We start from the raw sequence: 13101 nt of genomic DNA on the forward strand, positions 1-13101 counted from the left end.
ATGTGGATGTTTCCTGACCCGGGAGACGAAGGGCGTATATTTACGTGTGAGATTTTCCTGGCCAGGAATACTAAAGCCGTAAATATACGTTTTCTAGCTCTCCCCCTTTTAGGACAGTCGCGGGTTTACGTCATCTTTGTCTCGGGACCCAACCCTGCGGGGTTTAGGATTTACCCTCGGAATCCAGGAGCAGGTACCCGGATCCCTTGTCTTCTATAACCCCTCTTAGCGGTAAGGGACAGCGGTCGTACAATTGTTCATCTCGTCAGTTTTCGAAATAAATATTTGTTCATTTATCATAAAAAATAAACTAAGAATTGAATTATTTGTCTTCTGAGCAGCGTTTACAATATTTAAACAAAATTCTACGATAAATATTAACTTATATTTCGAGTTATGTATAAACATCCACATGGAATTGTTGCTGCATTAAATGCATTAATATTGACCTTAGAACTTCCTTTAAAATTTGACAATGCTCAGAAAAAAATGAGGAATTCAATTCAAAGTCTACAATTTACGTGCAAGAAACAATTATCCATTTGCTAAATACTTATAACCAATACATAAGTTGACTGCGAACCAATGTCGCAGGTATGGTCGTAAACCCGGAAAGGAGGGAGCACAACTACTCTTGGAGTCCGAGATAATGCAGAGTCCAGGCGGTGAGGGGTTGAAAAAGGTTAAGCGAGACCCTTCTTAACGAATGTCCTCCAAAACTGCTCCGTACCATGAGAAGGAAGAGTCTCTTGGGGCTCAGTACAGCAGTCATGCTAAGACGAAAACTCCGCCGTCTCGAAAGGGTTAATGGCAAATTTAAATGAACAACCACAAGAAGTGAATGAAAGTAATTTCACCAAAGAAGTAAATTAGTGGGAAAGCTCTGTAAACAAACTTAATATTTTCTTCACAATTTTATTTGCCGAGTAAAAAAGTTTAAATAACACGTTGTTAGAGAATTAATGATCAACCAATACCTCACATTACATCAGGCAGCCACTGGTTCTTTCTCCAGGTTTTAATTTAAAAAATCCAACATTTTTACTCTACCTGGGTTTAATCTATTCTTTTTTTGGCAGAAATATTTCCTGCAGTACTGAACAGTTGTACACTGAAAACAGTAGTGGTCAATGTTGATCTTGATTAGCCACATGAAATATGCTTAAAGCACAGTGTACTATCGTTTTCAAAAGTATGTAGACTATCCATAGTCCCTCTTGACTGATGGGGCCGGGTGGTGAAAACTTGTGAGGTTGGCACATAAAGCGACCTGCATCCCTCACTCGTATGCCACCGAGAGCCGACGAGGACGGAGGTGGATGTGACCTAGCTTCCGAAGCCAGAGTCAAACTGCAGGAGCATAAGCCCAATCAGAATTAAGATTAGCAGATGGAATGCACTGGGGTAACTCATGTCCACACTCACGCTGCGCGGTCTGAGTGTTTTCTTTCGGGCTCCGTGGCAGGGTTTTCCTATCTCTTGATTCATATTTGGACTCACCATTTATCTCTTACCTATACGTCGCTCCGTGGCCAAGTAGGTCTACACTGTGCGCGGTAGTTGCGTTAAAGTTCTGGGAGGGTTCAAATCCGAATTTATAATACTTTTTTTTCACTTCTTATCGGAGATATCCTGAACATCAACATAATCTATGCAGATGCCTCAAGAAAAAGTTAGTACTGAATTTTTTAAATGACTTAAGTTATTAACGAAACTTTTAGCATCAAATTAAGGTAGGAGCGGTAGTGCCAGAAAAAAAAACAAGAATTCCAAAACACGTACTCCAGGAAAGCATTTAAATAAATGTAATAGGCATTTCCAGTGTAATTTGCCCACCTAGGGCATAAGCGTGGAAAAGCGTGAGTGTGGACATGAGTTACCCCAGTGCATTCTATCCGTTAATCTTAATTCTGATTGGGCTTATGCTCCTGCTGTTTGACTCTGGCTTCGGAAGCTAGGTCGTATCCACCTCCGTCCTTGTCGGCTCTCGGTGGCATACGAGTGAGGGATGCAGGTCGCTGTATGTGCCAACCTCACAAGTTTTCACCGACCCGGCCCCATCAGTTAACACTAGCATGCCCGTCCAAACCCAAATGGGTCACTTTGACCCAATATGACTAAGGATACATATTTAACTCAAAACCTATAATTTCTTCCCAGATTTTTTATTCATAAGGTTTAAAAGTACTTGGGAAGGAAGGAGGAAATTTAGTATGACGAAAAGCAATAAAATATTAAATTTTTAACAATTCCTAAGGAATTATGGGAAACTAATTTTCACAAATTTGTGAAAATCAATCTCTTTTTCTATGAAGGATTTGGGAGCTGCAATGAATTCCAATGGCATCAGGTTTAAAACAAAAATCACAATAACATTTACACTACAAAAATCCATAGTGGTTTATTTGTTTTATGCACCTGTTATTTTTCCATGGATAAAAATTGAATTGCATACCTTCGATTGCAAAATTTTCAAAATACATACTGCATCTGAATAATGAAGTTGCTTAAAATCGAAGAGGTAGAATCAAAATTAAGTCTACCCATGGAAAACAAGTTAACACTTTTCCAATTAAACAATAATACTAAATAAAATAAAAAACTTTCCATTTTTCTGAATTTCAATCACTCTCTATAACGTGTGTGAATTTGACATTTGAGATTACAGCACACTAAAATCATAGAATTCAGCTCATAAGCATGGTTTCCAAATACAGTCGGATCCGGATTTAACGTCTTCGCATTTAACGTTTTTCCGCATTTAGCGTTTATTTTTTTGGGTCCCGATTCATTCCCTATTAGGACAATGTAAAAATTATCCGTATTTAGTGTTTCCGCATTTTGCGTTTTTCCGCATTCATGGTCGTAAAAATTTGTCCCGCTCAAGATTTTTTTGCTCGATTTAACGTTTTTTCATGACGGTTCATCCAAATCTTCGAATTTATGCTCATCAACAAGAAGAGTCAATAGAATCTACCGGGGAACGCTTCTTCAACTGCTTTCTTCCGCGAGCGCAGCGCTGCGACCTTCAACTCGCAAGCTGGGTGATTTGTCTTCTCGTAATGTTTCGCTCCCCTTCTGATCCAAAGACCAGGCACTTTTTGTATCAGATCCGATCTAATGGAGCAAAGTCATCCTTTAATAACCTCGAACTACCTTATCCTTCACTTCTTGAACTTGACTTCGATGATACGTGACGACTGATGACACGATCGTTATTCAACTCGAGTTATCCTCCGAGGGCCGCTACAATAATGTTTTCTCGTACCTAATGTTCTCAATTGATGGCTTATGCCCCTTTCAACTCTACTCCCTACGGGCAGTCCATTATTAGCCCAATATTTTTCCAGTCGGCTACTTTCTCTTTTCAAAAGAGGAGGCCCAATATCAATTGCGCAGTTCACTAGAAGATTCTTTCTGTAATCCATTCCAAGGTCAGTTTCCACGGAGGAACAGCGAAAGAGCAGAGGAAGCGTTTACCCTGTCATGACCGTGAGTTAGAGCATTCTTTCCATGCGGAACAACATTATTTTACATCGTAATTTACATATCCCGGAGCCAATAGGGTGGTTTCCTATTATTTTTTTATTGCCTAAATCGAAAGATTATTACTCCTGGAGTACATATTTCACGCTTTTAGATTTTTAAATGACGATATCTATTTTTCGCGATCAAATGAAAAGTGAAAAATTTCAAGCGCGCGAAAACGCGACGCGTTAGTAGGAATGAAGGGAAAAAGTCCGTACGACGCATTTCTGGTTCCCCCTCCCGCCTGGTAGGTGACCTTGATCGAGGCTCTGAGCGCTGATAGGACGCAGGATGCTAACGGGTAGCTGAGTACCTTCCTGTCTGGTAGCGCATGGCTTAAAAAAGGTTTATTAATACCTTATCAAGCGAAGAAAACTTTCCGACCTTAGCCAGTTTTAATAGGTGATTATTAAGACATGTTTCCCTGAGCTCTGTGCCTCATGCATGCATTGGTAGCCTCTGACGATGCATAACTCCTATCCTCTCGTGTAGAAACTAGGTCCCTGTGACGTCACGTGGAGTGGAATCGCATGGGCGCCAATCTGGCCTTTTTCAAATGAGGATAAAATTTGACCCTTGCCATTCATCTAAACCGGTATTTAAAAAACCAAATAATTTGTGTATTATGAATACACTAATGGTGGGTAACGAATCGCCATCAATGCCTTTTGTTTTCTTTGATGAAGGAAACTACCCTATTTACCGACATGCGGCTGATTGATATCGATGTCGATTCAAAAATATCTATCTGGTGCTAATTAATGTCAAAAGAGAATGACAATCGGAGTTTTGACGAACTATCACGGTCCATGACTCAAAATAAATCGCTCATACTGGAAAAAAATCACCGCATACTCACGGTAGAATAGATGAGCGCGGAAAAATACGAAAATCCGGCAGGTATCCCTTGGTGGTTGACTTCGACATCATAACCCTGACGAAATTGCCAAACTCCAGAGGCACTGACAATTTTTCTGATGAAATCCAGTTTTGTGGAAGATTAAACCTTTTCACTTAACTTAAAGTTTAGCTAATCGGTATTCAAGGTCCAACCAAATTTCATTAAAAGCTGCAGAGAAACAAGGTGAGTCGGAGTCAAGGTGATCAGCGCGCCGCGTAAACAACTTCTCCTGGTTCCATTCGACCTGCATGAGGCCGCGGATATATGACAACGAATCTGGTGCCATCATTGAGTTGAATCACCATCGACTTGTACGCATACTAGAAATAAGATTCTCCTTTTTTGGATGACCTCGAAATCCAAAATGTGCGCACGGGAGGCTTTTTAAAGGCTCATAAATCCCTCGTTTCGCCGAGGCAACAGAAAACGCTAAGTTGGTATAATTCCAGAAAATCTCCCTTTTACTAGATATTCGGTAGTTTAGATTTCGGGATTAGCGATCTTCTGCTGTCCCTTTATTTCACTCATCTTTATAGATGCAATGACGATTTTTCGAGTACCTACTTACACCTTTTCTTATTATATTAGAAATGCTATAGTCACCTACATGTCACTTTTACAGAAAAAAATTTAAAATTTCATCGAGACCACTGAAATGTACGTAAAAATGGAATCACTAATGTCCATAATAATATTCCGTGTGGGAATGCTTTTCAGTTGATGCATATTAAAATTTTCTTAAAATATTTCTTTAAAACAATAGGGTGGTTTCCTATTATTTTTTTATTGCCTAAATCGAAAGATTATTACACCTGGAGTACGTATTTCACGCATTTAGATTTTTAAATGACGATATCTATTTTGCGCGATTAAATGAAAAGTGAAAATTTTCAAGCGCGCGAAAACGCGACGCGTAAGTATGAATGCCGGGAAATCTCTCCGTGAGACTTATTTCTGGTTCCCGCTGCCCCCCTGTGAGGTGACCTTGAGGCGAGGCTTAGCGCTGATATGACGCAGGCTGCTAGCGGGTAGCTGAGTACCCTGCTGGCTGGTAGCGCTTGTCTTAAATAAGGATTATTAATACCTTATCAAATGAAGAAAACTTTCCGACCTTAGCCAGTTTTAATAAGTGATTATTAAGACATGTTTCCCTGAGCTCTACGCCTCATGCATGCATTGGTAACCTCAGACGATGTAAAACTCCTATCTACTCGTATAGAAACTACGTCCCTGTGACGTCACGTGGAGTGGCATCGCATAGGCGCCAATCTGGCCCTTTTCAAATGAGGATAAAAATGGACCATCGCCATTCGTCTGAACCGCTATTTCTAAAACGAAATAATTTGTATATTTTGAATACACTAATGGTGGGTAACGAATCGCAATCAATGCTTTTCGTTTTCTTTGATGAAGGAAACTACCCTTTTGTCATCCTCTCATTACTTATTTTTACTACCCATTTTTTTTAGCTGATTCCTGAAAAGTATTATCCAACCTTCATAGGGCTGAAAACACTTAATCAATGAATTTTTTGCTGCATGCAGCACCTTTTAGTTACGTAAAATAATACGTTTTATTCATAAAAAGCCATTTCAATCATTACAGACCCTAAAACCTGAAAAAAATGGCAGGTCCGCATTTAGTGTTTTTCCGCATTTAGTGTTTTAAAGTTTGTCCCCCCTGAAAAACCTTAAATCAGGATTCTACTGTATATTTACCAAAACAATGTATATTTTTCAGCAAATTATTCAGGAAAATTTATTGTTTTATCCATTTTTTTCATATATATTTGGACTTTGCTTTGCATTTTCCACACCTCATTGTTTTGCAGCAGTAGCTCTTTCCTATCGTTTGTTGTCTATGCAGTCCATTTACACTCCACATCATTTACGTGTTATTTCCCGTTCTAAATCAGGATCTGACTCTACCTTTGGTTTTTTTTATATTTCTACACTTAAAGTACTTTTCCCTCGTTTCCTTTACTGATTTTTGGATACATTTTAGAAGGAAAATATTATCCTGCTATAATGTTCTAGAGAGAATAGGAGTTGATAGCAGCAAGATAAAGTACGATATAAAAAGAATGAACTGGCCATTGTCGAGCCGAAGCCTTTACTAAATACTTTCTTGCCCTTTGGTCTACAATATCAACACCGTACTTCGTTTCACTGTAAAAGGAAACAGTCTCGGGGGTCTTGTTATTATTATTTGCAACACCAAGTATGCGGTGACGAGAAATGTTAAGTGCAACACTATTCGATTTTTTTCCTTGGTAAATTGTAAGCATGATGTCCTCATTTTAGAAAACTTCAGTAGAATACGATGGCTCTCCTATGATTTTCAATATCTTCGCGCATTGTTTACAGTACCAATGATACTTGTAGATTTATTCCTGAGTTCCTTCAAAAATTTAAATGATGCAATAATATTTTCTGTGGTCGCGTTTCTAACAGCATTTAATTATGGCTCCATTAGCCTCAGAACCACATTGTTGGAGATACACTGTTCAACCGGTCTAGAAACATCTTTCCCTACGCAGGAAAACCCGTTCAAATTGTATTTTTATTGCAAGCAACTCTCAAAAGAAAGAAACAAAGTAATATATGCATTTTTAAAATCATTTTTTTCACTTTTTGGCCTTATTTATGCAGCAGACCATTTTGGCTTTGGGCACCAAATTCAAATCCTCGCAACCATTCTGAGCCGGTTCCAAAGTATGCGAGACTTAATGCGATCGGTTCACAATACCGGTTCCACAGGCCAAGAACCGGCAGCACGGAGAACTGGGCACCAGAACCAACACATGTCTAGTACTCAGAAGTTTATTCTCACACAACTTGCCATTTTCACATCGGATACTTATTTATAAGTAGAAATTAGGGGCATTTGCGACATCTATTGGAAAAAAATTGTTGAAATTGCGAGAATGCCAGCTCAGAATTAAAGCAGGGGCTATTTTGCCATCTTGCATCCACGCATTCTCGCATGTGTTCTAGCAGTTCACTGCTTTACATGATGCAATTGTCACTGTGTCTTCATAAGTACATCAGATTGCACAGTGACGAGCCCCATGTAAAATAGCCTTAAAGATAGCTTCGGCTGCTGTTACTGCTCCCAACTGCAGCATTGTTACTAATTTTATTTTTATTTTTTATTTTATTTCAATTACCCCTTAAACAGCACATTTACGGCCTTTACAATGGGAAATTATCAATTAACAATGAAGACATTCACACAAGACGAGTCCCGCCTGGGTAAGGGTCACTTACCCAGGCGGGACTCGAACCCACGACCTTCAGTTTGGCAGGCGAGGACTTTACCCAGCCACCACCGAGGCCGGCAAATGAATACAATGCTGCCACTGCTATTATGATTTTAATTAGAGATTGAACATGATTAGTACTTCATTCGGCATGCCCGTGAGCATAATCTTTGCGATTTGACTGTTTTGTTGGTGCATAATGGAAAAAAGAGAAAAATTTAGCGAAATGTGGAACTTTTTTTCCGTGTTTAATGGATGAATAGGATTTTGCAACATATGCAAGCATAAACTTTCATAGAAGACGACTACCCCCAACCTAAGGAAGCATATGAATTACAAACATCCGACTGTGGCCCTACCATCATGCTCACCTTATTTTCTTTATTATTTATATATTTTTTATAATGAATAACAAATCCTTTACTAAGCATTCAGCAAATGGTTTGAGCATAAAATATGTTTTTAAAAAATGCCAAGGGGATTTTAATGATTGTCACTTATCAATGCCTTTAGCATATGAAATTGAATTAAATATCGTAATATAAACACTATTCCCCCAAAAAATTAATTCCTCTTTGTCCCTCGAAAAAATTATTTTGCCTAATTTTCCATTTCTCAATAAGTTTATTTGTTGCCTAAGTTGAAAGTTTCCAGTCCATCTTGTTTTGTTTGAATGTGCTCATGTTATGTTTGTATCACTGGAAATTGATTGAAAATTGTGCTGTTTGACCATGTTTAATATTAGTAGCCTTATTATTTCTAGAATGCTGTGTCAATAAATTAGAACTCAAAGAATTTAAATGCTGTCAGATATGCGACGCGTTAGGTCTCATTCTTTTTTGAACCTCGTGTGCATCATGCTATTGCTGATAGCTATCGAGATATCTTTGGGCTCACATCAGTAGGTGACTTACCTAGCATTTGGCCTCCAGAAACTGGGAGAATTGAAGTTTGTAGGCTGAAAAGGTCAGTTGGTGAGCTGGGGTTGGGATGAAACACATTTCAATTGTTCCATATAATTTGATATTTTCCTTCGAAGATAATGATTTATGGTCTTTGTGATCTCGGAAAGGAAAAAAACCTCAGAGGCATGGGCTGATGGAGGGCCGACGGTGGTTTTGTGAAACCTGCCCCGTGGTTATTGTCTCACGGCGTTGAGATTCCCCCAGTTGTTGTTCAATCTCTTGGGAAGATTCACGCCATGTGCCTGTCACATTTTTCCATAAAATTTTTCATGGCTGAAATTATATTGTAATACTCCTAGAGAGCTTTTTAACAAAATTGTTTGTGAGTAGGACAAGCATTGCGGAGCAACGGGGTATGCAAAGAGAGGATCTGAACTCTTTCTACTCGCTCTTGTGGGACGTTGCATTCACAAAAGCATTGATTTAAAATTTCGGATTCAGAATCAATTTCTTCAATGAATTTGGATCCAAGGTATTCACTCCAACCATCCCTGGTAAGCATCATAAGGTTAAGGCTTCAAGTAAATACCTACATATCTCCAAGCACCCTATATATCGTGTAAATTTGGCTGAAGAATGCCGCATAAAGTTTTAGCAATGAGAGTGAAAATTTTGACAACTGTTGTAAGTCCAGACATAGGCCTACAATACCGCATGATAGGATAAAACAAATGCCGCCAATTTTTTTTCTTAAGCTCCGATGTTTAAAATAGGGGTGCGTCTCTTATGCATATTTATGTGGTATTATGCTGCCGGGAGATCAAGTGAAAGTGCCTAGATTATTACATAATTTTTTTGATGCAAATAAATGAAAATTATTCATTGCTTGTATTTTTCAGATTTTTACTTGGGGATCAAATTATGGTCAACTTGGACACTCTAGAGATGAAAAGTGTATAGTCCTTGCAAAAGTTGTGCCAAACTTACGGAGTGGCAATTTTGAGGCTGTCTCAGCTGGAGACAGAGTAACTGTCATTGGGAATGCACGTAGGGAAATATATGTCCTCCAGGACTTTGCATGTCGTAAAATTGGAAATATTTGCGAAGTTCCACATCGAATTGAAGTTGTTGGTGGAAGGCTTGACCCCACCTCTATAAAGGTAAGCTCTCAGTAATCCCAAGGCTTTGCTAACATTTGAGTAGTCTTCCGCCATTTCCTTTTCAATCTACCTTGCTTGTTGAAAAATGTTGACTGCTTTTTTGAAATTTTTCTCTTCTCTCATAGTCGGAAGATATCAGTGGTTGGGGTGATTTCAGAAGTGGTGAGGATGAGCTGTACATATTGGTTTTGGGTAATCGTAAGAGATTATTGCTGTGGAGCTCTTCAAGTGGACATTTCACTAGATGTGATCTTCACATGGGTGTTCGGCAGATACGAGCAGCTGATGTTGCTCTTGGTACTGACAAACTGCTTGTTATCACTGAGCAAGGGGAAGGTTTTGAAACGGATTTCAAAATCAAGAAGAAATATGAGGAGGTAATGGCATCTAATAGCAAGCAAACTACTCTGCAAAGGTAGGTATTCCCTCTGCTTTCCATTTCAAATGAGAATTCGATTTTCTTCTCAGACCACCATAATGTCCAGTTTTATAATGTCTGGTGGTGATAATTGGAACATTACCCTGCTGTAAACTTGGCATGACAATATTTGGAAGTTTAAGTGTAGCAAAGCAATTCAAAACAACATTCAGTTAAACTCATCTCCAGAAATGGAATAATTTATTTCCTCCAGTTTTCGTAGCCCTAAAAATTTTTAGTAGACATCATGAAACTGAAAAAAAATCTGTCATAGGCAAGATTTGTGGATTGGGCAAGGTAGAGGCAGTAGAAGTCTGTGGGAGGGTTTTCAATCTCTGAAAGTATTTATGTTAGAAATAAAGACTTAACAGTGCTTCGATAAATATTTGGTAGTTTAATGAGGAGGGAGTTAGTGTGTGGAAGAAGGCAAAAATTAAAATAGACCAAAAAAATAGGGGAGGAATTTACTGTGGGACATGCAACTGTGTGATGTGGTGAATTCATGATTGCTTGGAAGTGGAGGGAAAAATCATGAAAGGAGAATTGACAATAATTAGTTATTACTGTGTGTGGAACATTGTTAAGAAGCTGATTTATAGATTACACGAAGGATCTAGATAACTTAGCTTTAACTAATATGCTCCTTTTAAATCATGAGCTTTACTTCTCATTCTTTTTCACTGGTAAAATACTTATGTTTTTGGCATTATTGCCTCATAATTTTCCGAAGAAATACTTTGTATATTTTGAAAAAGCCTGGATGCTGATCCTGATCTCTTACTTTTCAACCCATGAATTCCACACTCAACAGTCTGTAATAGCATTAGGAACGTTCGTGCTAGGAACGTATTTTCTATTCCAAAAGAATATATATCTTTTAAGAGCTGAATTCATGAATTAAATTGCAAATTTGGGTGGAAAAGGCCATAGTTTTATTGGCTGTAATTTATGCCTGGCCAGACTCTACTGCATTTTTTCCTATAGCTTTATCAACCATATTTTATGGGATGGTTTTGTAATAGTCACTCTTATCTTTCAGGCTTATCGAAAAAGACAAGGCTGTAGACTTTTCTTTAAGGAAGATTTCCTCCATACATCGTGCTATCTCAGTTTTCTGCAGCCCTAAGAGCTTAAATTTTTCTATTGTACAGTTGCACCCTAACTTTTTGACTAAGAAGCCGGAAGTAGAAAGAATTTCTGGTTTGGAATCAGACTTGCGTTCATTATTGGACGAGGCAGAGGAGTCTGATTGCATTTGTGATGTTGTATTCATTGTTTCAAATGTTAGAATCCCTGCTCACCGCTATATTCTAGAGATTAATTCACCCTATTTTTCTAGTCTTATATTATCCACTGAAAAAATTCAGGCTTCCTTATCCTTGGATACTAATTTAGAAATTAACGGAAATATATATCAGAAAAAGAGTAGGTGCATTCCTGTTAAAATTGAAGGTGTGAATCCTGTCATATTCAAAGAAATACTCTACTTTATTTATACTGGGGTGTGCAGTTTGTGTGTACCAGGAAAGTGGTCTGTAGAAAAAGACAGTGAATATCTATATTTTGATACACTAATGAATGGTGAATCAAGGTTATCATTGAACCTTCACAATGACGAAGGATACAAAGTTAGTGAAACTGTTGTAAAGGAGAAAATGGCAAAGAGGAGATCTAGAAACGCAAGTAGCAGTGAAGAGACTGAATCAAACCCAGTGAATGATGCACGAAGAGTGGCTGCAAGATTTAAATTGCAAGCTTTGGTGAAAGAGCTTGATAATATGCAATATGATAAAGCCAAGTGCAGCATTCAAAGGAAATTGAGCATGCCAAGTATTGCTGATGAGAAGCCCCTTCCGAAGCTTTCCCTGAGCCCACTCAGCTGTGATCACCTCTATGATGTCGTCATTGAGTGTGAAGGAGCCAAAATAATGAAGGCACACAAGTGTATCCTAGCTATGAGATCCAAGTATTTTGAGACCATGTTCAAAGGAGATTGGATTGAGGTAGGTTTAACTGAACTTAGCATTGCATTACTTGCCTTTCTCTGTGATTGCCTTCATTGTTAACAGTGTTTATGGTACCAAGGATGGGTCACTGCTGCTTTTTTGTAGATTTCCGTTCTCAGTTCCGTTTCTTAATCAAAAGTTTCAATATCACTGCTTAAGTTTTTAAAAGTATCATTGATTTTCACTCTTGATGGGTCAGCTCCTATTATGACCTGGTTCATTTCTGGTTAATTGTATCATTTTAATTGCCTGGTTTTCATAAGGCAGTAATGATTTTACTTCTTCAATTACGAAAACTATCTAAAATAAGGGAGGTCATACTCTACACTTAGGGCTACATTGGCTTACTTTTCTGGGACTATTTTGATGTTATTTAATGCTGTCTGAATCACACACGCAATTATTAGGCCCGTATCGTCAGTCGCTTCTTTAGCCATCCTTCATCTTCCTCGGCTCCTAAAGGATAGATTTCAGTTCGAGAGACGTCCGAAGGTCTTCTTCAGCGCACTTTGCTGGTGAAGGACTCCTCGCCAGCGTAGGTTGGTCTGGCCCAGCCTTCACAACCATTTCATCACTTTAAAGATTTTTAAACAGGCCTTACATAAAAGATAGGTTGGTAGAAATGATTTTGTTTTTATTATTTGTGATGGCGATAACGTTTTAATTTTGTTTACGTTCATTTTTCTGTTTATTTCTGCTTTACATTGCAATGTTATCCTCTTAAGCTTAGAAAGGGAAAGTTTAGTCACATCTTATTCACATTTCAACGCAAAGGTTGATTATTTACAATAATAAAATATTATTACCTTTGTGTATGGCAATATTACTGTAACCGATTTAGCCCAGTCGTTAGCGCCCGTCGCTACCACGCGGAGGGCCCACGTTCGATGCTGCCTTCAAGTGAATTTTTTTTTAGATTGT

At 38.4% G+C, this 13101-nt stretch overlaps 1 protein-coding gene across 4 annotated transcripts in view; it reads left to right on the plus strand.

Moving 5' to 3' along the window:
- The window catches only part of LOC124170494 (inhibitor of Bruton tyrosine kinase), a 99815-nt gene that overhangs the window by 20785 nt on the left and 65929 nt on the right, over nt 1-13101 (plus strand). For 3 of the 4 annotated variants that reach the window (XM_046549246.1, XM_046549248.1, XM_046549247.1), the window contains 3 exons: nt 9496-9756; nt 9882-10171; nt 11214-12177. In XM_046549246.1, coding sequence (XP_046405202.1) covers nt 9496-9756; nt 9882-10171; nt 11214-12177 — 1515 coding nt within the window. The remainder of the gene's footprint in view (nt 1-9495; nt 9757-9881; nt 10172-11213; nt 12178-13101) is intronic. The other variant, XM_046549249.1, reaches the window with a different exon arrangement.

Source organism: Ischnura elegans, chromosome X (genome assembly GCF_921293095.1).
Source record: "Ischnura elegans chromosome X, ioIscEleg1.1, whole genome shotgun sequence".
Classification (NCBI taxonomy): Eukaryota; Metazoa; Arthropoda; class Insecta; order Odonata; family Coenagrionidae; genus Ischnura; species Ischnura elegans.